The sequence below is a fragment of the Phyllobates terribilis genome, unplaced genomic scaffold (assembly GCF_046119375.1).
Source record: "Phyllobates terribilis strain yellow unplaced genomic scaffold, ASM4611937v1 Scaffold_11__3_contigs__length_659146591, whole genome shotgun sequence".
In the NCBI taxonomy this organism is placed as follows: domain Eukaryota; kingdom Metazoa; phylum Chordata; class Amphibia; order Anura; family Dendrobatidae; genus Phyllobates; species Phyllobates terribilis.
Window position 1 is genome coordinate 567,940,824 of NW_027362771.1, and position 24,636 is coordinate 567,965,459.

A 24,636-nucleotide genomic window follows, 5' to 3' on the forward strand; every position below is an offset into this window, starting at 1 on the left:
AGCGGGCACGAAATCCTGCCGACTACGCCAAAGCTGAATCGCCCCCTGGGCCGTGGGGCACTTGGAACTGGGCAATAGGGAGTCGATGGGGGTAGTAGTGGTGACCCGGTCCCGTGGCTCAGGGTGGTCAGACCAGTGGCAGTCTTTTAGATGTTTTAAGAGATGTCCGACTACGCCACCCGTGGATTGCGGTTATTAGGAACCGCCGCTGCAGGGCAGACCGCTGGGGCCGATGATGTACGCAGCTGGGTTGGTGTGACTCCCCACGGGAAGAGTGCGGCCCCAGGGCAGTGTGGTGGATGGTGGGAGTGATGGTGGTGAGAGTCCCAGTACCGGTAATGCCGGAGGAGCGAAAAAGCACACAGACAATGTACTGCAGTCCAGGGTCTTTACTCACGGTTAATATCCAAGTCACTTCTGCAGGGAATGACAGCCCGAGCCGTGCTGCGTCCACCAGGTGAGGGGCTCGGTCAACTCCCAGACAGCTCAGGAGTATGGCTCAAGACTCCCTTTTGTCCTTTCTCTGGCCTGCCTCACCAATGACCCACTTTTGTCCAGCTACCGCGGACTTGTGCGGTTAAACGTGGGCCCCGTCCTCCGCTGTCCTATATGGTGCCTTCCTAGCAGGTTTGATGAGGTGTCGCACCAATAAGTGATCACGACCTCCGGTCTTTGGCTGAGGGTTGTTTCTCCTCCACCAACTTGGGATCCGGTACCCTTAATCTGCCTGACCCTGCACCGTGGATTCTCGTGGGTTATTAGGGTCCCTTCCACCTTCTTGTTCCTGAGCCCTTCTGTTTCTTCCTCTCTTTCTTTGCTGTTCCTTTCTGTTTCTGTTCCTTTCTGTTCTTGTTCCTTTCTGTTCCTGGCCCTCTCCTCAGGCCTGCCTCATGGAGCTGGGCCCAGACTGAGCCACAGCTCCCTGTCAACCCTCTCTGGCTGTACTCCTCTCTCTTCTCCTCCTGCTTGAACTGACCCAGAACTAAGATGGTGCCCACCTTTTATACCTCCCTCTAGAAACATGAGCCCAGGTGACCAGCAACCAATGGGCTCCTTCCTACGCTCAGGAACCAACCCCTATCTGCCCCTACAGCACTGGGTGTTCCACCCCCCTCCCCACTCCAGACAGGGACATAGTCGGTCGTGCCTGCACTTCTGTCTAGTGGGAGCACCGTTGAGCTGTCCCTCGGAAATGGGGTGTGTGTGCTGTATGCAGCTAACTGAGCCCTGGTCCATACTCCATCCTTACCCGGGAGTGGAATACCACACCTCTGGCAGAGGTGCAATACCCCTGTAGCGGCCGAGCCCTCGGGGCGCTACACACACCTTGTCCTGGCCCGACAAGTTGCCTCTACGTGGGTTTGTAGCAAGAGATTACCGGAGGCGCTCCCGTGGATGATGGAAGAAACTTCACTGCGAGTTCTGTGAGAACAGTTGGATGGGCTCACAGGTGGAACTGCTCAAAAGCGCATGAGTGCAGATTAAATTTTTTTTAATTTAAAATTAAAAATCACTCAAAGGATGAGTGATTGGCATAAAATGGCACAACGCGTTTCTGCTCTCAAGGAGCCCACATGTCCACATGCACCTGATAAAGGCTCCTTGAGAGCAGAAACGCGTTGTGCCATTTTATGTCAATCACTCATCATTTTTTATATAGTTTAAAATGTGTGATAATTCGCCAATTGTTTCCTGTTCATAAATGGAGGATAATAATGAGCAGAAATTACCAGCTATGATATGCCATAAAAGCCGAAGGAGATGAAGTTCAGCACCACATTACATAACAACTCATCATTTCTTTTTCTCACTTTAGTCTGTGTTCATATTGAGGTTCACAATATAAAGTTCATATCATTGAGTTGTCGACGAGTATACATGCTACGGCACTACAGGAGTTACAACTAAGGAGCCAGTAGGAACAGATTATCTGTAATCATGGATTTCGCCTTCAATGGGCAACTTCCTCAGAGTACGGTGCTTAACCCCTTAATAACATCTGACGTGCTAATACGCGTCTGTGCCCTGGGACTTAAGAGCCAGACCCGTATTAGTACGTCATCGCGATCGCGCGCGCACACAGGCTGTGCGGGCGCGATCGCCGCCGGGTGTCAGCTGATTGTCACAGCTGACACCCGGTACTATGTGCAGGGAGCGGTCCTGCACCGCTCCAAGCACATTAACCCCTGCGATGCTGCGATCGAAGTCGATCGCGGCATTGCGGGGGCAAGGGGAGGTGATCGCCGATACTCACCTCCTCTTCCGGCTTCCAGCGCTGTCTGCAAAGGCTTCCCGGGTGTTGCCATGATGACCCGATGTCGTCATGACAACATCCGGGTCACCAGACAGCAGGAAGATTGCTTGGACATGCGCAGTGCATCTCCAAACAATCTTCTCCCTGTCCAGCGCTGACAGCCTGCATGGCATAGGGATGGTGCTCCATTCCTAGGCCATGCAGGCGATCAGAGAAAAAAAAGTGAAAGTCCCAGAGTGGGACAAAGTAATAAAGTGTATAAACTGTCTGAAAGTGGAAAAAAAAAAAAAATAAATAAAAAAAAAAAAAATAATCCACCAAAAATAAAAATATAATGTACCCATCAATAAATATTATTATAAAAAAAACAAAAAAAAAAAACAATAAAAGTACACATATTTGGTATCGCCGCGTCCGGAACCACCTGACCTATAAAACTGTCTCACTAGTTAACCCCTTCAGTGAACACGGTAAAAAAAAAAAAAAAAAAACGAAGCAAAAAACAATGCTTTATCACCATACCGCCAAACAAAAAGTGGAATAACACGCGATCAAAAAGACGCATATAAATAAAAATGGTACCGCTGAAAACGTCATCTCATCCCGCAAAAAACAAGCTGCCATACAGCTCCATCAGCCGAAAAATAAAAAAGTTATAGCTCTCAGAATAAAGCGATGCTAAAAAGTATTTTTTTCTATAAAATAGCTTTTATTGTGTATAAGCGCCAAAACATAGAAAAATGATACAAATGTGGTACCGCTGTAAACGTACTGACCCGAAGAATAAAGCTATCTCATCAATTTTACCACACGCGGAACAGAATAAAAAAAAAAAAAAAATTCCTGAATTGTTGGTTTTTGTTTATTCTGCCTCCCAAAAATCGGAATAGAAAGCGATCAAAAAATGTCACGTGCCTGAAAATGGCATCAATAACAACGTCAAGTCATCCCGCAAAAAACGAGCCATCACATGACTGTCTGCCAAAATCTGGAAAAATTATAGCTCTCAAAATATGGCGATGCAAAAACTAGATTTTACAAAAAATGCGTCTTTTAGTGTGTGACAGCTGTCAGTCATAAAAACCCCATATGATTCTGGCATTGCTGTAATCACACCGACCTGAAGAATAAAGTCGTCTAATCACTTATACCGCACAAGGAACGGCGTCAAAAATAAACTCTTGGGTTAGGATTGGGCTAGGGTTAGGGCTGGGTTTGGGGCTAGGGTTGTGCTGGGGCAAGGGTTGTGCTGGGGCTAGGGTTGTGCTGGGGCTAGGGTTGTGCTGCGGCTAGGGTTGTGCTGGGACTAGGGTTGTGCTGGGGCTAGGGTTGTGCTGGGGCTAGGGTTGTGCTAGGGCTAGGGTTGTGCTATGGTTAGGGTTGTGCTAGGGTTAGGGCTGGGGTTGGGATTTTTTTCAAAAGTAAGAAAAAAAGATGACGATATGGCGACTAGTGTTGAGCGCAAGTGCTCGCTACTTGAGTTTGCATCGGGTGCTCTGGTATGCATTGAGTATCGTGGGTATTTGAGTGACATGCTCGAGTCTCTGCCCCATATGCTTCGCGGCCAAAAAAACTTTACGGGGATTGCCTGCCATGCACGAGCGATCCCCGCATGTTTTTTTTTGGGTGTCTAATAACCGTGAAACATGCGGAGCAGGGACTCGAGCATGTCACTCGAGCACACGCTGTACATGGTGCATACCTGAGTACCCGATGCAAACTCAAGTAGCGAGCACTTGCGCTCAAGAATAATGACAACTTATTCAATATGATGACCTAATGTAAACAAATTCTGTGCCGTACCTCTGGGTTCAAAATGTTCACTATACACCTTAATAAAATCCTTGAGGGGTATAGTTTCCAAAATGGGGACACTTGTGGGGGAGCTCCACTGTTTAGGCACATCACGGGCTCTCCAAACGCGACATGGTGTCCGCTAACGAATTGAATGGAAAATCGGCTCAAATTGTTAGCGGACGCCATGTTGCGTTTGGAGAGCCCCTGTGTGCCCAAACATTGGAGCTCCCCCACAAGTGACCCCATTTTGGAAACTAGACCCCTCAAGGCACCTATCTAGATGCATAGTGAGCACTTGGAACCCCCAGGTGCTTCACAAATTGATTCGTAAAAATGAAAAAGTGAAAAAAAAAACACTTTTTCATTTTTATGAATCCATTTGTGAAGCACCTGGGGTTCCAAGTGCTCACTATGAATCTAGGTAGGTGCCTTTGGGGGTCTAGTTTCCAAAATGGGGTCACTTGTGGGGGAGCTCCAATGTTTGGGCACACAGGGACTCTCCAAATGCAACATGATATCCGCTAACAAATTGTCGGCTCAAATTGTTAGCGGACACCATGTTGCGTTTGGAGAGCCCGTGTGCCCAAACTTTGGAGCTCCCCCACAAGTGACCCCATTTTGGAAACAAGACCCCCCAAGGCACCTATCTAGATGCATAGTGAGCACTTGGAACCCCCCGGTGCTTCATAAATTGATTCATAAAAATGAAAAAGTGTTTTTTTTTTCACTTTTTAATTTTTACGAATCAATTTGTGAAGCACCTGGGGGTTCCAAGTGCTCACTATGCATCTAGAAAGGTGCCTTGGGGGGTCTAGTTTCCAAAATGGGGTCACTTGTGGGGGAGCTCCAAAGTTTGGGCACAGAGGGGCTCTCCAAACGCAACGTGGTGTCCGTTAACAATTTAAGCCGATTTTCCATTCAATTTGTTAGCGGATACCATGTTGCATTTGGAGAGTCCCTGTGTGCCCAAACATTGGAGCTCCCCCACAAGTGACCCCATTTTGGAAACTAGACCCCCCAAGGCACCTATCTAGATGCATAGTGAGCACTTGGAACCCCAGGTGCTTCACAAATTGATTCGGAAAAATGAAAAAGTGTTTTTTTTTTCACTTTTTCATTTTTACGAATCAATTTGTGAAGCACCTGGGGGTTCCAAGTGCTCACTATGCATCTAGAAAGGTGCCTTGGGGGGTCTAGTTTCCAAAATGGGGTCACTTGTGGGGGAGCTCCAAAGTTTGGGCACACAGGGGCTCTCCAAACACAACATGGTGTCCGCTAATTATTCAAGCAAATTTTACAATCAAAAAGTCAAATGGCGCTCCTTCCCTTCCGAGCCCTGCCGTGCGCCCAAACAGTATTTTTTCCCCAAATATTGGTTATCTGCGTGCCCAGGGGAAATTACACAACAAATTTTGGGGTCCATTTTTTCTTGTTACCCCTGTGAAAATAAAAAAAATTGGGTCTAAAGTAACATTTTTGTGAAAAAAGTTAAATGTTCATTTTTTTCTTCCACATTCAAAAAATTCCTGTGAAGCACCTGAAGGGTTAATAAAGTTCTTGAATGTGGTTTTGAGCACTTTGAGGGGTGCAGTTTTTAGAATGGTGTCACTTTTGGGTATTTTCTGTCATAAAGACCTCTCAAAGTGACTTCAAATGTGATGTGGTCCCTAAAAAAATGGTTTTGTAAATTTTGTTGGAAAAATGAGAAATCGCTGGTCAACTTTTAACCCTTATAGCTCCCTAACAAAAAAAATTTTGGTTCCAAAATTGTGCTGATGTAAAGTAGACATGTGGGAAATGTTATTTATTAACTCTTTTGTGTGACATATCTCTCTGATTTCAGGGCTTAAAAATTCAAATTTTGAAAATTGCAAAATTTTCAAAATTTTCGCCAAATTTCCGTTTTTTTCACAAATAAACGCAAGTGATATCGAAGAAATTTTTCCACAATCATGAAGTACAATATGTCACGAAAAAACAATCTCAGAATCAGGGGGATCCGTTGAAGCGTTCCAGAGTAATTACCTCATAAAGTGACAGTGGTCAGAATTGTAAAAATTGGCCTGGTCATTAACGTGCAAACCACCCTCGGGGCTTAAGGGGTTAAAGGGGTTTTTCCCATGAACGAAAGTTCATTTTAATCAATAGATCTTGGAATAATAATAAGTTCCACAATTGGATGTGCTTAAATAAAATGTTCCTGTGCTGAGATAATCTTATAAACGTGCCCCTGCTGTGTACTGTGTAATGGCTGTGTCTGACCGTGCAGGAACATGGTCTGATCATACCTCAGCTCCTGGGTAGGGGAAGAAGCAAAAGAGTATACAGATATTACAGCACGGGATCACAGCTGATTCTTTTTGTAAGGTAAAATATTTCCCTGCCTGTTTTTAAACAATATTTTACTTCAAAGAATGAATCAGCTGTGATCCCCTGCTGTAATGTCTGTATACTCTTTTGCTTCCTCCCCTGCCCAGGAGCTGTGGTATGATCAGACCGTGTTCCTGCACGGTCAGACACGGCCATTACACAGTACACAGCAGGGACACATTTATAAGATTATCTCAGCACAGGAACATTTTATTTAAACACATCCAATTGTGGAACTTATTATCATTCCAATATCTATTGATTAAAATTAATCTCTGAAAACCCCTTTAAGTCTAAATAGGGTCAATTGTAAAGATGATCGAATCTACCAAAATCTCATTTGGGAAGATTTGCTTGAATCAGCCATCAGAATCTACTTGAGCCAAATAAAGTTTGTTAAGGATCGAATCTGCCTGAAAAAAAGATGTTTGTTAAGCTCTGAGGTGCCCACCGACCCCAAAGCATTATAAATAGAGGACTGAGAAATGGCTAAAAAATAAAACCCTCCTCCTGCCCTGTCGCTGCAGAATCCTGTCCGGTTTTCCGTTGTCTTTAGATGGGTCTTCTCTTCGGTTTTCAGATTAGTCTTCTCTTTGGTCTTCAGATCAGTCTTTGGTCTGGATCTTATGGTACAGGCAAGACCTAACGTGGTCACACATTGATGTCAATATTGTGAATTGTGCACCACTTAATTACGTGAGACGTAATAAGTGCTGGCCACCATTTTGCTGAATTAGGGCTAATCCAATAACCAAAAATTCGACTTCTGATTAATCCAAATTTTTGGGGATATGAGTAACCAATTTGATTCATAATAAATCTATTCAATCATGTCTAGTTTATTACATAAGAAATATTCCACTTACCAGTTTATTTGTTTTTTTTTTATTATGGTGGGGAACTTGGTGAAAGTTGTGGGAGCAAAGGTGGAATTATTTTTCCTTTGTATGTAGTGAAGCAGGTCCAGTTTTAGTTGGTGACAAACTGAGCAGGTACATACATAACCACAATTTACTAAGGAGGCCCGGGGACTAGGATGGAAAAAAACTAAATCCATTGAGTATTTTAAGCTGTGTATTGTAGTATTTTTTTATTAACTGAATTCAGAATTTTGAAAAGTTATGAAGGAATCAATTGGCTCTATATAGCGGTTTGGTAGTAATTATTTGGCACTGTATGGTGGTATAATTTTATTGCGGTATGTAGGCTGAAATTACATAATGTCTAAAAATGATTTGCATGAGGGGCAGCACTTTACTTCTTGTCAGGGAACTTTTATAAAAAGAACCTAGTATGTTTGGCTATTAAAGGACATCAGGAACGTGTCAGATTGGTGACCATTGGTTTCAGTCCTTCATGTTTTATGCCGAAGTATGGACTAATGGTGTAGCTGTAAAGGGATAGATCATGTCAGATGAAATCTGTAAGGAAAAGTAGTTGTTCCTTGTCCTTTAATATATCTTCGGAATAATTAAATGTTTTCTAGGTCATTTTATAATGTTCTGGTTATCACAATCTGTGACGCTTGTACAAACACCAAGCCAAAAATATGTCAGAATTTATTTGGGACAACTATTTAGTCCAGTGTGATTGATACTTTTAGGAAATCATATGTTTATGTGAATTATGAGAGGACATAGAGGTGAAAAATTACAAGTTCATCTTGGTTCAGCTGATATGCAACTATGGAGAGCAATTAATGAAGAGTGAATAAAGCTGAAATAATATTTCTGTTTAAGATACTTTCCTCGTTAGAACTTTTTCCATTCCACCCCATACCCCAGCAAAAGGATCCAGTGTATTTCGTTTTAAAATGTGTTGATCTAATTGATATTGCCAAAATACTTCACAACAATATGTGGAATATGGGATATACAATTGGGTAACTAAATACCTTTGGACGTCAGAACAAATGTTGTCAAACAACTCCCCTGCGTTTAATCTCCCAAAGTTGAAGCAGTTGATAAAAATTTCAATGTCATACCCTATCAATAGGCCTACTTACTTACTGATCGCTGCGCTGGCGGTCTGACTATTGAGACCCCTAGCAATCTCTAGAACGGGGCTCTGTGGTCTGTCCGAATGGAGCAGAGGTTGAGTATGCCCTCCTTTGCTTCGCTGATTTTTTATGGGACTCATGGGCATAGAGGAGCAATGTATTTGGGAATCTACAGTAGTCCTATAGATAGTGAATGGAGAGGACGTGCACATGCTTGACCTTTACACTGTTCAACCTGGGCTCTGCACATCCAAGTTCTCTGGATTGCTGGGGCTCTCAGCAGTGGGGCCCTCAGTGATCAGCAAGCAATCACCTATGATATGAATAAATTATGATCAATGTACAAATCTTTTAAATATGATCCTAAACTCAGATTTACTTCACTGTTATACCTAGTTCTTCTTCATTGGACTCCTCTTTGGATCAGCAGCCAGGGACTCTCCAGTCCTCTCAATCTCAAATGTTAAAAGGGATTCTGTCAGCACAGAATGACTGTTCAAATCAAGTTCAGGTGCTCAGTGCACCCTTGACGTGACCAAACATTTAAAGGTGTTTTCCCACGAACAAAAGTTCATTTTAATCAATAGATCTTTGAATAATAATAACACATTGGATGTGGTTAAAAAAATGTCCCTGTGCTGAGATAATCTTATAAATGTGCTCATGCTGTGTACTGTGTAATGGCTGTGTCTGACCGTACAGGAACATGGTCTGATCATACCACATCTCCTGGGCAGGGAGGAAAGCAAAAGAGTATACAGACAGGACAGCATGGGATCACAGCTGATTCTTTTTGAAAAGGAAAAACATTTCCCTTTATGTTTTTAAACAATGTTTTACTTCATAGAAAGAATCAGCTGTGATCCCATGCTGTAATGTCTGTATACTCTTTTGCTTCCCCCCATGCCCAGGAGATATGGTATGATCAGACCATGATCCTGCATGGTCAGACACAGCCATTACACAGTACATAGCAGGGGCACATTGATAAGATTATCTCAGCACAGGAACATTATATTTAAACACATCCAATTGTGGAAGTTATTATTATTCCAAGATCTATTAATTAAAATTAACTTTTGTTCATGGGAAAACCCCTTTAAGCGCACCGTCCCACCTGCTTTGTAAGAGAACTCTGCCCAGGGGAGTAGTTGTACCCAGTTATCCTGGTAAGCAAAGTAGTGAAGATAGTTTTCGAGAATCTGGTTAACACGTTCCACTTGCCCATTGCTCTGTGGGATGGTACACAGAGGAGAAATCCAGCTGGACATTCAGCACCTTGCAAAGAGCCCTCCAAAATTTAGATGTAAACAAGACGTCCCGGTCAGAGACAATGTGGAAAGGAAGGCCATGTAGACAAAATACATGCTGGAATAACCATATGGCAAGCTTGGGAGCTGATGGCAGGCCAACCTAGGGTAAAAAGTGAGCCATCTTAGATGCTGTTGAAATCCTCAGAGAGGGGCAGGTCCGTGATTAAATTCCTAGAGCTGGAAGTATAGCACAAGGCAGCTCAGAGTGTTGGTCAGGTACTGAGTGGAGCAGAGCGAAACAAGCGGTGAGTAGGTCAATGCTTAGAAGGAATGAGAGTGGCTGGCGTAACAGCCTACTTTGGACACATTATCTGAAGACAGCATTCATTGGAGAAGGACATCATGGTCTCAAGAATAGAAGGAACAAGTGAAGAGGAAGGCTTGCAACCCGTTAGCTTGATACTATCAAGATAATGGCTGTGAAGGCCCTGGTGGACCTATCTAGTCTTGCACAAGATCGATCTTCCTACAAATCATTCATCCATGAAGTCGCCATGGCTCAAGATCAAGCCAAAGGCAGTTAAATAGTAGTAAATAATTGAAAAATAGTTTTGCCTTTGAATGGCAGACAGATGCAATTACATTTTTGGGAACACAAATCCCTAAAAATCATATATCGTCTAAACTATATTCCCATTCTCAACCAAACCCTTAAGAATTTAACAAATTATAATTTATAGCTTTTGTCTTGGTTTGGCAGTATTAATGCAATCAAAATGCAACTCCTTTATATATTTCAAATTGTTCCCGTTTGTGTCCCTCAGACCTTTTTTACCAGTTGTAGGGTTTCTACTCTCTTGGGTACGTCAAGAGGCAAACAGGAAACGTTTTCATTTAAATGTCCATGTCGGTTTATTGCATCATAAACCAATCAAAAGCAAAAGGAAAAAAAACACCATTTAGTGCAGGCAAAACAAAATAAATATTCCTTTAGGCACAGTCTCTAGGTAGCCTGTCCTGTGGGCACACAGGCTGGATATCATCAAGTACATGGACTCTCTCTGGGGACAACAACACACAGGAGGCCTTCTCCCTCCAAACACAGACCATGTGCCAAACAACGCCCTCCATTTTAACTGGTTAACCACATCCAGAGATGAGGTATGTGGGCAACAAGACCCGCCCATCTCTCAAGTTGCCCATAAAACCTGGACCCGAATGCAACAAACAATCCTCTTAGTGCTTACATGCACTAAAGCAGCAGTCCAGGATTACATCACAGAGGACAACCATCTCTGTGATACATACCTATCATCGACTATGTGTCTGTGAGCTATCTTACAAAGTCTTAACAAATCTATTAGCAATTTTTTATGGGGAACTTCAAGACCTTGTATATGTTTCAAGGTGCTATGTCGCCCTAAAAGCAAAGGAGGCACAAGTTTACCGCATCTGAAGAAGTTTCAACAGTCTACGATCCTCATGAAAGTAATAGACTGGTTTAGGTCTGCAGAACACAAATAATGGGTAAGGTTGGAAAATGACCTTTCATCCTGGACACACACATGTCGCCTATGGATTGACACCCAACACTTTTCACAGATGTAAGAATTGGTCCTAACCTCATTCTCTATCCCGCAAGTGGAGTCCATTGATGCCCCTATTTGATAACCCAGATTTTCCAATGCTCCTGGAACTATGCTACACATTTGGTGGGACTGTCCTGTAGTTTATAAGCTATGAAACATAATTTTCTCACTGTACAACAATCTCACAGGCAGTAGAGTTGTGCCATCTCCTCAGATAGACTTACTATCCATTCTTCTGGGTTTGGTCTCACAGGCCAAAAAAAGACCTCCTCAGTCATTTTCTTTATTTCTTTATTTGTTTTACGTAGTTGCATGAGACCCTGTATATGATTTTTTCTGGACTATATTGGTGTTGGTATAACTACACGTTAAGCTTCATGAAGCGAGGGATCCATTCAAAATTTTGGTTCTGGCCTTTCATCTCTTAGTATCCCCTGATTCATACTGTATCTGATTTCTTCCATGGGTGTCTTTCTGAAAATCTTTTTCAACTTTACTCTATTGCAGATCTCAGGTGTGATATTGAAAGCAATCTGTACGTTTTCTAAGAATATGACTAAAAGCGTTATCTTGTGTTGTGTGACCTGTTGCCTTCTATCAGCATTTCCTGGAAATAAAGGTTTGAATTTTTCATTTTTATTAATTGTTACAATACAATGGCATTTTGTGAAAAAAATGTGACTGCTCATGAATTGAATTGCTAGTGTGTAGATAACATCAGTGATCAGCTTGCTGGGCCTCCTCAATCCGCCGGCCCAGCTCTTGTACCTCATCTCAGAGGAATCCAGTATCCTCCAGGGACAGTTTAGCCACTACTCCCTCCAGGTTGAGGGATACTGCTCCTGGCGGCAGGCCACGGGCCGGAGTTTGAGGCAGGTCTCCCTTCATCGTGCCTGCCGGGAGCGGTCTGGCTGCTCTGCTGGAGACCCCGCCCTGTCTCCAAGGTTTCTCTTCTACTCTCCTCTTTCTGGGGCGGTCCCATGGCTGCTTGCTGTCGGCCACACCTGGGGGCGGCTTCCCCAGACTGATGGACAGGTCTAGATATATGGCCACAGGCGCATGGGGCGGGCTGCGCTTTTGGCGCCATTCTGGGACCCGTCCCACGATGAGAGGTTCCTTGTTGTCTTTTACCACGCACATAATGGTGCTGTTCTTCTGGGGCGGGTGCCACATTCAGTATACAACACAGGCACTAGGCGCACAATACCCGGTTATAACGGGTTGGTTCATATCCTGTTCGTGACGCCAAATATGACGCGCCCCCTGGGCCGTGGGGTACTCGGTGCCAGGCCGGTCGATGCAGGGGATGTCACAGTGGCGATGACCCTGTCCATGACCCAGGGCGGTCAATCAAAGGGGAATTATTGAAAGGGGATTATAGTTTTTTATATAAGTGTTCGTGACCCCACCTGTGGTATGCAGCTATAAGGAGCCGCCGCTGCGGTGCAGATCCTCTGGAGCTGATGGTGATGCAGCAGAGTTGGTTCAGCTCTCCACAGGCAGAGCTAAGCTCCAGGGCGGTGCAGTGATGTTATAGATGAGGTAGATGTTGATGTGCTGTGTGGTGCAGGGGATGGCGCTGATAATAATTCTAGCACACAGTGGGGTGCAGTCTTCAAGGTTTACTCACAGTTGTCAGACTCCTGGTTCCCAGCGCCAGGGTAACCACCCACGCCGTCCTGTGTTTACCAAGGCAGGGGTTCAGCAAACTCCCAGGTGTTTCAAGAGTACATAATGGGACCCCAGTCTGTGTGTATTCCTCGGTCGTCTTCCTGCGCTGGCTCTCACCCTCCTGCCCTGTGCCTCGCAACCAGTGTCCCAAGCCGGTAACCTCGAATCTTGGCGGGCAACCTGCAGTCCCCTGAATCCTATGCGGCCACCTTTTTGGCAATTTAGTTGCGGTTGTGAGCAACTGCACCCTGAAAGTACAGAAGCCTCCGGTTTCTAGCTGAGCCTTATAGTTCTCCAATAGTTAGGGACCGGTCCCCTTTATGGCCTGATCCCTCCACACTCTGGTAGATTTGGGTCGGGCGCACGGGTGGCTTCCGCACTCGCCGTGCCCCTGGGATCCCCTCACTTCTGGAGCCTTCCCTCTGCTCCCATCCTCTTCCAGCCTATCCTCCTGGGCCTCTCTACAGAGGCTCCTACAGAGCTCCTGCTCCCACTACATCTCCTAAGACTCTCTCGGTGTTAGAACTCTCCTGTTAGTTTTTTCTATTTTGGTCACGTGACCTGCTGCCTATTTATTCCAGCTCCGCCCTTCTGGCTTTGCTGGACTTCAATGTTATTTGACTCTCTATCTAGCCAGGTGCTTTTGTACCTATCTCTCTAGTTCGTTTGGTCCTTTGGACCTCAAAGTACTTTTTGTCTGTTTGTCTTTTTGCTCCGCTACAACATCTGCTAGGAGGTGTCCAATTTTGTTCCAGTCCTTAGTTCTTTTAGGGACCCCTCCCTTTATTCTATAGGTCTGTGTTCAGACTAGCTGAGGACGAAGGCTAGTCTGTTCACAAGGAACAGGTCGCCCGCTGCAACGTAGGGAATCAGCTCAGTCTTATTGTAGGGACAGATTCCCTTTCTTTCCTTAGTTCTTGTAGCAGATCATAATACTCGGTCTCCTTCCCAAGATGGTTCCCTTTAGTACTCCTACTGAAGTGCTCCCCTGTCCTTCTTCCTCCACCCACACCCACTACTTGGTTCCCCCTCACTCGGTTCCCCCCCACTTCCAACCAGGGACAGAGCTCAGCATAAGCCAATGCATCTTGCCCATCCTGCTCGTCTGGAAGGGTGTAGAGTTGGATGCAGGTGGGTGGGTCCCGGGCAGTACTCCCTCCTTACCTGAGAGTGAGATACCACACCTCTGGGTGAGATGCAGTACCTCTGTGGCGACTCAACCCGCAGGAGCGTCACATATTCACCATCACCAGGAAATGCGAGGATACTGACTACATCGTGGCCCTGGATCGAACAGGTGTATGTGAACGGACATATCATGTCAACAGGCTAAATGCTTATGAGGAAAGGGTAGTTGCCAATTTAGCAGTTTGCTGTCCCCCTTTAGATGACCCAGATATGGACCAGATCCCCGACTTATTAGTGGAATCCAAAATGGGAATGGGGTTAACTGATGTCCCGTTGGGAGAGCGGCTTGGTCCAAAACAGAAGCAGCAGTTAACAAAACTGCTTGAAATATATGGCTTCCTGTTCACAAGTTGGCTGGTCGAACACCCCTGGCCCAGCATCATGTCAACACAGGGGTAGCGATTCCTCTCAGACAATGTTGACACTCGAGTTAAGATGTACTGCAACTCATTGTCTGCAAATCTTGCAAGATAGGGTAATGGAGCAATAATTTTTGATAATATGCTGATTACGTATTATACCAGCCAAGGGAGTTCTTGATTTGCCGAGCAATGGAGGACAAACTATGCAAGTTGATTAAATGCTCAAACAATGAGTCATGACCTCTTTCCACTTTCATCCCTGACCCTTGACCTGTGAATTATAGCTGCAAGGACAATTGTGATCTATAAAAAGGGGATTTCTGCCTCTATTCAGTGTCATTCTACAGCATGTCAGCTTAGTGGACTTCGGCCCCTGCTGGAGGAATACAGATCGGTTCCATTGACCATTGCTGAACCCTCAGAGATGTCTTGAAGAATCCAGGTTAGGACAAACAGGTCACCTGGCCCCAGACCTCACTGCTCTGAGCTAGTTTCCTAAGCTGGTCATTACCGCCTCACTTTGGGGGCCCACCAAAAGTTGGGTGCCACTGGTGGCCCTGGAAGCCCCGAAATTGCAACTGTTCTATCCCAGGCAGGCCAGTAGAAGGGTGAGGTACTCTGTAATTTGCACCATTTTGGGTACTTGCTGGGACTGTTCTACCCGTTTATTGTCCGCTTTGTGGTTCAATAAAGTATTGCCACGCTGTATTACCCGCACCCTGTGTTGTCTGAGTAGTGTTACGCCCACAGAAGATCCTGTGTCTTCACAAGTACCCCATGGCTTAAATCTCAGGAGGAAAATCATGCTACACTATTAACAACAGATTTGCTTTTCTTTCTCTTTCTTCATTTTTTATCAAATGTGTATCAAATTATTGTTTTTATCTTTACATTTTTCTGTCATTGTTTTTATATTATTATTGTCATGTAGAGGATAGGTGTGTATTATATTACCAACCATGTATATGTGCCTCTTCTAATAGGGTTATTTCTAATGGATCTTTTCCACCTGAATTATCATCTCCTTAATTACCTCTTTCCTATAAAGTTCTTCCCTTTTTGTTTCAATATGTTCAAACCAAAGTTGACGTACAGCTTTCGAAACGCTTCTGGTTATCTTCATATTCCTTCTACCTATGTTCCCCCATTACCTCTAATGTTGTGAGTTTCTTTTCCACTTGCACCTATTTTTTGTTATCATCTAAGTTTTTAAATTTTGGAAATAAAAGACTATATATGTTTAACATGTCATTGAATCATGGAGCTGGATCAGTTTCTCCTTTCCAGACTAAATCTCCTACATGTTGCTGGCTGTTCTTTGCTCTTCTCTGACTGAACTCTCTGACAACTCCAACTAGAAAACATGGTTGCAGCAATTTTGTACCACCCACGAAGCTATTCCCTAGCTACCAGATAGGTGATGTGATTAACTACTTATTACCTGGAGCTGGGAACTCTAAGGTATATGAAATGCTGAATTATCCTTCTAAGGCCACGGCCCCACTATTGGTCAGTATTTTTTCTCAGGAGTGGGAGCCAAAACCAGGTAAGGAACAATCAGAGAAAAGGTACAATAGAAACAAGTCACCAATTCTGCATTTATCACCCACTCCTGGTTTTGGCCGAATACTGACCAAATACTGATAGTGGGGCCGTGACCTTAAAGTAACACACACAATGAAAGAGCAAATAGCAAATCTAAATGCGCAAAACAATACAGATCTCTGCAGGAAACAGTGGAAAACATCAAGACTTTAAAAGCATATTTAATCCCCAACTTTTAGGTATTACAGTATCACAAATAAACATTTATACCTAGGTATCTTATAGGTGACATTTTCGTTTGGAATCCTTCTCATTCCTTTCTTCATCATCGGGTCCAGACACCATGATGATTTTTCACATCCACAACTTGTCTCTGCAGACTTCTCTCTTCTCCGGTCTTCTGCAGCACATCCCGACGTGGTGCCCTTAAAAATAACAGTGTCATTATAATGCTCCTGAATAAAAGTATCTGCCCTATGATGATCCCCTGAATAAATAATTGCCCCTCACTGTACTTCCTGCAACAAATATCATTCCCGTACTTTCCCTGTTCTCCAAACTGTCTGTCAGTACAACAGTCAACTCATTGGGAGGAGACAAAATGGGAGACAACTCAAACTGCCGTCTGAGGCGAGATGCTCATCTCGTCACATGGCAGAAGCTGGCCTGGGAGTAACCTTCCCTAGTAATGTGGCCTGTGATGATAATGAAGTGACTGCTTAAAAGTGATGTTTACAGAACAGGAAATATCTGGCTAATTAGATAGTGATATGGAAAGGAAATAATAATACCCCCTCCATATGTTTAGTATTCAAAGTTGATTTAAACAGTTTGTACTAGATTTGAAAGTTATCCTTAGGATACAGGATAACTTCCCGATTGCTGGGGATCCAACTTCAGGGATCGCCACTGATCTGGAGAATTGGAGTTCTGAAGAGCTTCATGTGAATGGAATGATCATGTGCACCTGTGCTCCATTCATTCTCTATGGCCTCCTTCAGATGTGCTGGTGATTCTCGTACAGGAAAAAACAGTACTGGTGAAATCCATGGTCTGTGTCCATATGCCATCCGTATGTCCATATGTGACATCCATGTGGTATACGTGTGACATCTGTGTGTCCGTCTGTCTGTCCATATGACACATCCGTGTGTGGTCTGTGTGACACATACCGGCGCATGGGAAAAGCAGTACAGTTCACGCTGATCCCAGGTGCCAGCTGCTGAAGGCAAACCTCATCATTGTCGCCTGGTCGCGCTGAGATCAGCACGAGCAGGAGACAATGCTGGGAGTTGTATTCCACCCCAGCTGAGTACATCCAGTGTAAAATGAAGAATTAAAAAAAATGGTGTGGGCTCCCATGTCATTTTCATAACCAGCAGAGGGAATGCCCATGGCTGGGGGCTGATATTACTAGCCAGGGAAGGGGCCATTAGCCAAAAATGTTCCCTGGCTATTAATAACAGCCATAGCTGTTTGATTAGCGTTTACTGGCTATATTACAGGGAGATCCCAGAAAAAAGTTGACGTAGGGTCACCCTATAAAATCTAACCAGCAAAGGCTAAACAGACAGCTGCGAGCTAATATTAATAGCCAGGGAAGAGGCCATGGATCCTGGCCCCCTCTGAGGCTAATAATATCAGCCCTCAGCGGCCCCAGAAATAGTGCAGCAATAAGATGCGCCAAATCTGTCCCTTAGCCTCGGCTCATCCCACTTGCCCTGGTGCGGTGGCAAGTGGGGTAATAAGGTTGGGGTTCATATCAGCCTTGTATTGGCAGCTGACATGAAGCCCAGGTTAGTAATGAAGAGGCATCTAGAAGTCGCCCCCATTGCTAACCCCATACCAAAATTTTGTAGATAAAGACATAGCCTGTAAAACATCCTTTATTTGAAATAAAATTACACATGGTTTAACACATGTATTTAAAAAAAACCACATTTATACTCAACGTATGCCTATTCTTCTGAAGTCCGTGTCCTCTGTAAAAAACTGAAAATAATAAACAACAAAAATAATCACCTCACACCTAATTCCCTGAAGCCATTGTCCCCTGTAAAACTAAAAGAAAAATCAACAATATCCCTTACCTTTCCGACATACTGTCCCACACTCCATCTCTGCGATATTTGGTTTATAACCTGAACAGTGGCATGAGGTGACCATACAAGATGCAAACCATGAGACAATGAGGTGCTGCGAGGGCAGCATCAGTGAAAAGCGATGACATCTTAGAGGGTACTGCTCAGGGTTGGCATCAGCACCCGGCGCAAGTGCCGGGTCCCTGAGCAAGCGGAGGGGGGCCCACTCACCGTCAGGAACACTGGCGCACTATAGCGCCCGTGAGTTGGGGGAGCCTGGTGGCAGCGACCATGAGTGGGCCCCCCGCAGGGGACAATGATGAAAGCTGCCTCCAGCAGCTGTGCCAGGGATCAGCGCTAACTGAGCCTCTGATTCCCAGGCACTGGTGAGTGTCACGCTGATTACACACAGATGTCATCTGTGTGTCATCAGTGTGCATGTGTGCAGCAAGCATTTTGTGCTTGCTGCGCAAAAAAACCTGACATGTCTGCAGGTTTTTCACACAAACACAAGGGCCGTGTGAAAAACCTGACGTGCATATGTCCGTATTTGTAGCCCTTTAAAAACAGCCCGCATATGAATGTACAAAACGGACATGTGAAGGGGGCCTATGGGACCACCAGAGATTGCTGAGCAGCTGCTCTTCCATTAAGAATGAATGGGAATGGAGGTGCTTATGACTCACCTCAGCCCATTCACACAAGATTCTTCAGTGCCCTGTTTTTTGGGATCAATGCCATTCCCAGTGGTCGGACCCCCAACAATCGGAAAGCTATGGTATAACTTCCAAACTTTGTATAACCGCTTTAAACAATAGCTAAATCTGATTTTCTTTAATACGCTACAACGGTATTCTGTTGTACTTCCAGAGTAATTTTCTTGTTCTATCTGCATAGAAAAAGAAAATCAAACGGTGAGTGGAAAGTTCCTGTTGTACCCACATTGATTCTGTGAACGGAATAGCTAAACCTCAGAATGACTTGTACAGATCTTAAGCAGTGATTAGGTTGGGGGTTTCACACATGATTCTGCTAAAATTACTCGATATAAAAAACAAAGGACGAAAAGTGAAACCCTGTGTAATATCCACTTCAAAGCACATGTACAGTCATAATGTAAAAGAAGAACCATACATGTAAGTTACTCCGAGGATTTTTTTATTCACTGATAACTATAGTTTTTCTATAGTTTCTATAGTTTTTCTCACCCAAGATCCTCTATGATTGTGCTACAAACACAATGAAAGAACAAAATAAAATTGTGATGAGTAAAAAGTATAAAACCAAATTACACACAGTAACAGTCATTTAAAATTCAATGGATGAGACAGTTGTATTTGCCCACAAGACAATGTTCTCACATGTCCGTGGTCTAACACTCTAACTTCTCATATACAGCTGTCCATCAAAAAGTGGCTATATGAGACACCACATGTTGGTGAGATATGATCAAGTAGAGTAATGGTCATGTAATTGGTCAAAAGCAATACATGAAAAGATTCAGCAAAGACTTGAGTGCAAAGCCAATGGAGCACAAAACCACAGAACATTACGGATTAGGATACTACAGTAAACCAAGGTTTGGAGCATACACCGAAAGGACAAGAAGGAGGACACAAAACATTGCGTTTGACAAGGAAGGGCCTCACATAGCAAACTTGTACAAGAAGCCATTGCTGTTTATACATACTTGCTAAGTTTTGTAGAGCATTCAGGCTTTTGGATTAAATGTGCACCTTTTCTGAAGTCACAACACTCAACCCCCATTCCTTACTTCTACATGCCCTTTTCCCTTCCTTTCCACACCTCTCTTAATTTAGAAACTTCTCTAAATCACAGATTTCAATGAAGTTTTATGCAGGTTCGACAGAGCTCGGGAGACTTACTGATTCTTCCAAGAATCTGGGAGGTCTTTCCTTATTCAGGGAACCCCTCAGACGTCCCAGGAGAGCTTTCAAGTATGTGTTCATATCAGTTCATGGTTATGTAGTTCAAACTTAAAGGAATTGTTCAGTCATGGGGCTCAAGCCTGCAGACACAGAGCGCTGTCAGGATTCTCCGGTGCCGGCACCAGGAACGGGCGGTCATGTGACTTACATACTTCCGGCCTCATTCCAACTATACATGTCCAGCTCACTGAATTCACTTGTGTTAACCGAGGCTGCGTAAATCTAGTTGGCATGTAACTGCATGTATGCAAATTGGATACTTGCCTTCAAGCGTCCACCGGCTACCGGCGTTGGTACTTGAGAATCCTGACAGGGCAAATGCTGCATGATGTGAGGAGTCACAAGTCTGCAGTCACATAGAGATACTGCAGGCTTGAGCCCCAAGCCTGGACAACCCCTTTAAAGGAATTACATGAGATTAAAAAAAAAGGTTTGTTTTTGTTCAAGAAATAGCATAACTCTTGAACATGGGTTGGGTCTAGTATTGCAGCTTAGCCCTATTAAACTCCTTTAAGGAGGTTTTATCAGAAATTTATATTAAAGTAGTTGTCCACGTTTAGATAAAACCATACTTGCTTTTTGCTCTTTGTCTGGTTTTGCAGCTGAGTCCAACCTCTTGAATGGGGTAGGTGCGCATGCGCAGAGTGTTCCTAGCGGTGGCTTGGGACGTCAATCAAGTCAAGAAGGGGGCTGGTCAGCTTGACTGTTCTATGTTACTGTACACACTATAGTTCTATATACACCCTCTAATGACTGACCCTGTGATGGAGCTAATCACCGCCTTAAAACTTTTCTCTAGCATCTTCCTCAAGCATCACATTAGCACAATGCCATATGCAATTGCGATTCAGGGTCTTCAAGCTGTGGTCCCTATTAAAATGATAGTTTCAGGTCACTTGTATTTGGCTACTGCTTATTGTACTATATGGTCACTCAGCCCTATCCACGTGCCAAGGTCAAACTCCTGTCTGCTCCAAAAAACATAAGACAGAAACATAGCTGTAAAATAGTTGAAAATACACGTACATGAATATAGAATAGTAAATGGTCATCATCATTATTGGAACTTCATATCTCCCTTAAATCCAGTTTTGATGTTCAATGTCCACTGCAAGTTCCTTTGGCGAAAGTCAAGGCTCAGCATGGACACTCTGATTGATCTACCAGACATCTCCATAAACAGAAAGCCGTGATGCTCTACTGGCACTTTTCTATTATAATGTCACGGGTGTGTCAGATGTAACAGACAGTCGCTCTGGATCTGGCTGCAGAAGGTCACTGCATTTGGTATTGCAGACGCCTTCTTAATCCTTTTGATTTTTTGACCCAGCGGCAACCTCCATCCTGCTCTGATTGACATACCTTCATCTGGGTGTTTATAAATGCTCAGTCTGCTTCAGGGAGTCGCCGGTGATATTATTATTCTTTGTGAAAGCTTGGAGTAATAGAAGTCGGCTAGCTTCCTCTCTGGTGCCCTTGGAGGATGTTTGGTGTTATCTCTCTGGTGTCTGCTCAAGGTCTCCCTTTTGTTTGTCTCCCTTGTTCTCTTTAGTTTATAGTGGGGACTGACCAGTGCTCACCCCCCCCCTATCTAGGGCCTAGCTCTAGGGATATACAGGGATTAGGTTTCCTGTTCGGCAATAGGTGCAGAACCTGTATATGGACGGTAGGACAGGTAGGGTGATATTAGATCTGCCTAGTGGTCTCCACTCCTCCTTTCCCTAGTGTTTGGGCTACCCTCCTCTCATCCCTTTATGTTGCACTTCGTCTTTCCCACACTGTGCGAGAGATATAGACAGCAGTAATTTTTCAGCTATTTATTAATATTTTCTGTGGGAGTGGATCACATGGATGCCCCACAACCATCAATAAACCTTGGGCACCCATGATCAGTTGTCCTTCCTTAGACCACTTTTAAAGAGTAATGACCACTGCATGATAAGAACATCTCATAAGACCTCCTATGCTGCACATCCTTCACAATTTGGTCCCTGACAAAGTCATTTATAGTCCTACTGTTGATATAATGAAAAAGATCAGTGTTACCACCATAATATTATGGCTGATAAAGATATGATACTGGTGTATTCTTTTGTGGCAGTGGGACTTTTAGTTCCTTTCAGGCTTTAGGGCTGAGCTGTAAGTGTTACCTCTACCCCCTATGCTTAAGTGCCTGGATTCTCAGTCTACAACCTCATTCAGACGTCAGTTTTTTTCACGTACGAGAAAAATGGCCCAAGTTTCATCAGTGTTTTATATTAGAGTGTCAGATTTTCATCAGATTTTGGTCAGTTTCATCAGTTTTTTCAGTGATGAGAAAAAATATGTTTCCCGACCTTCTCTGATCTATCAATCAGTAAAAAAAGCATTGGTACTGTGGCCAGATCTTTCCAGGAGATGAAATTATTAAAGTGAATGACCAAGTCATGGTTGGATGGACGCAGAAGAACCTTGTGCTGAAACCCAGGAAAGGCCAAACTATGTGCCGATTGTTTTAAAGAAAGTCACCATTTTCCAGTCTGAATCTCCCATATCTCCAAGCAAAAAGAAACTACACAAAATACACATGGATAGCAACCGAGTGTTGTCCGATTTTTTTCACGGAACCATAGACTTGCATTGCTGAATAGTAATAAGCCGGCAGCAGAGCGGTGTCACTATACCCGGTGAGCAAGAGAAATAGCACCACCCCGCAGGTGACGTCGCTAGTTTCTGCTGGGTATAGTGATAACGCTCTGCTGCTGGCTTATTACTATTCAACTAAGCTGACAACAGACCGGACGCCACTCTCATCGCACAGGACGCTTGTGGAAACATTGCACAAAGGAGGAGACACTTAGGGACAAAGCAGGAACCAGCCCCTGAAACAAGTGTCAATGATGATGCTTCGTTTCTGGGAGGAGCAGGCGCTGTGACTGAAACCACAGCCTCTGCCCCCTGATGATGCTCCATTTCAGGGAGGGGCAGGGGCTGTGACAGTGACCGCAGCCTCTTCCCCCTGATGATGCTTCATTTCAGGGAGGGGCAGAGGCTGCGACAGTGACCGCAGCCTCTGTCCCCTGTTGATGCTTCATTTCAGGGAGCAGCAGGGGCTGTGACAGTAACCACAGCCTCTGCCCCCTGATGATGCTTCATTTCAGGGAGGGGCAGGGGCTGTGACAGTGACCGCAGCCTCTGCCCCCTGATGATGCTTCATTTCAGGGAGGGGCAGGGGCTGTGACAGTGACCGCAGCCTCTTCCCCCTGATGATGCCTCATTTCAGGGAGGGGCAGAGGCTGTGACAGTGACCGCAGCCTCTTCCCCCTGATGATGCTTCATTTCAGGGAACGGCAGGGGCTGTGACAGTGACCGCAGCCTCTTCCCCCTGATGATGCTTCATTTCAGGGAGGGGCAGAGGCTGTGACAGTGACCGCAGCCTCTGCCCCCTGATGATGCTTCATTTCAGGGAGGGGCAGGGGCTGTGACAGTGACCGCAGCCTCTTCCCCCTGATGATGCTTCATTTCAGGGAGGGGCAGGGGCTGTGACAGTGACCGCAGCCTCTTCCCCCTGATGATGCTTCATTTCAGGGAGCAGCAGGGGCTGTGACAGTAACCACAGCCTCTTCCCCCTGATGATGCTTCATTTCAGGGAGGGGCAGGGGCTGTGACAGTGACCGCAGCCTCTGCCCCCTGATGATGCTTCATTTCAGGGAGGGGCAGGGGCTGTGACAGTGACCGCAGCCTCTTCCCCCTGATGATGCCTCATTTCAGGGAGGGGCAGAGGCTGTGACAGTGACCGCAGCCTCTTCCCCCTGATGATGCTTCATTTCAGGGAGGGGCAGGGGCTGTGACAGTGACCGCAGCCTCTTCCCCCTGATGATGCTTCATTTCAGGGAGGGGCAGAGGCTGTGACAGTGACCGCAGCCTCTGCCCCCTGATGATGCTTCATTTCAGGGAGGGGCAGGGGCTGTGACAGTGACCGCAGCCTCTTCCCCCTGATGATGCTTCATTTCAGGGAGGGGCAGGGGCTGTGACAGTGACCGCAGCCTCTTCCCCCTGATGATGCTTCATTTCAGGGAGCGGCAGGGGCTGTGACAGTGACCGCAGCCTCTTCCCCCTGATGATGCTTCATTTCAGGGAAGGGCAGGGGCTGTGACAGTGGCCGCAGCCTCTTCCCCCTGATGATGCTTCATTTCAGGGAGCGGCAGGGGCTGTGACAGTGACCGCAGCCTCTTCCCACTGATGATGCTTCATTTTAGGGAGGGGCAGGGGCTGTGACAAAGACCACAGCCTCTGTCCCCTGTTCTGATAATGCTTTGTTTGAGTATCCATGCGTGCACTGGGGATACTCAAATCGTCATCACACAAAAAGTAGAGAAAAAAACTAGAAAAGTAGTTATATAGGGTAGTTAAGGAACGGTATGGAATTTTTAAAGCTAGTATATTAGAAAATAACTTAGATTATGGGACTAAATAGATAGGGAAGAATTATTTTCCTTCGGACCACCCCTTTAATATCTCTTACTGGGAAACACTGTCTGCTCCTATCACCCTCAATTTCTATACACCAAACTCCCCCTACAGGGGTTACGCAAAAAA

At 44.9% G+C, this 24,636-nt stretch overlaps 1 protein-coding gene across 5 annotated transcripts in view; it reads left to right on the plus strand.

The window, feature by feature from the left end:
• The window catches only part of LOC141166937 (uncharacterized), a 182,840-nt gene that overhangs the window by 101,362 nt on the left and 56,842 nt on the right, over positions 1 to 24,636 (plus strand). For all 5 annotated transcript variants that reach the window (XM_073654159.1, XM_073654158.1, XM_073654162.1 and 2 more), the window contains exon 2: positions 11,770 to 11,881. In XM_073654159.1, the coding sequence (XP_073510260.1) occupies positions 11,815 to 11,881 (67 nt within the window). In that variant the 5' untranslated portion in view covers positions 11,770 to 11,814. The remainder of the gene's footprint in view (positions 1 to 11,769; positions 11,882 to 24,636) is intronic.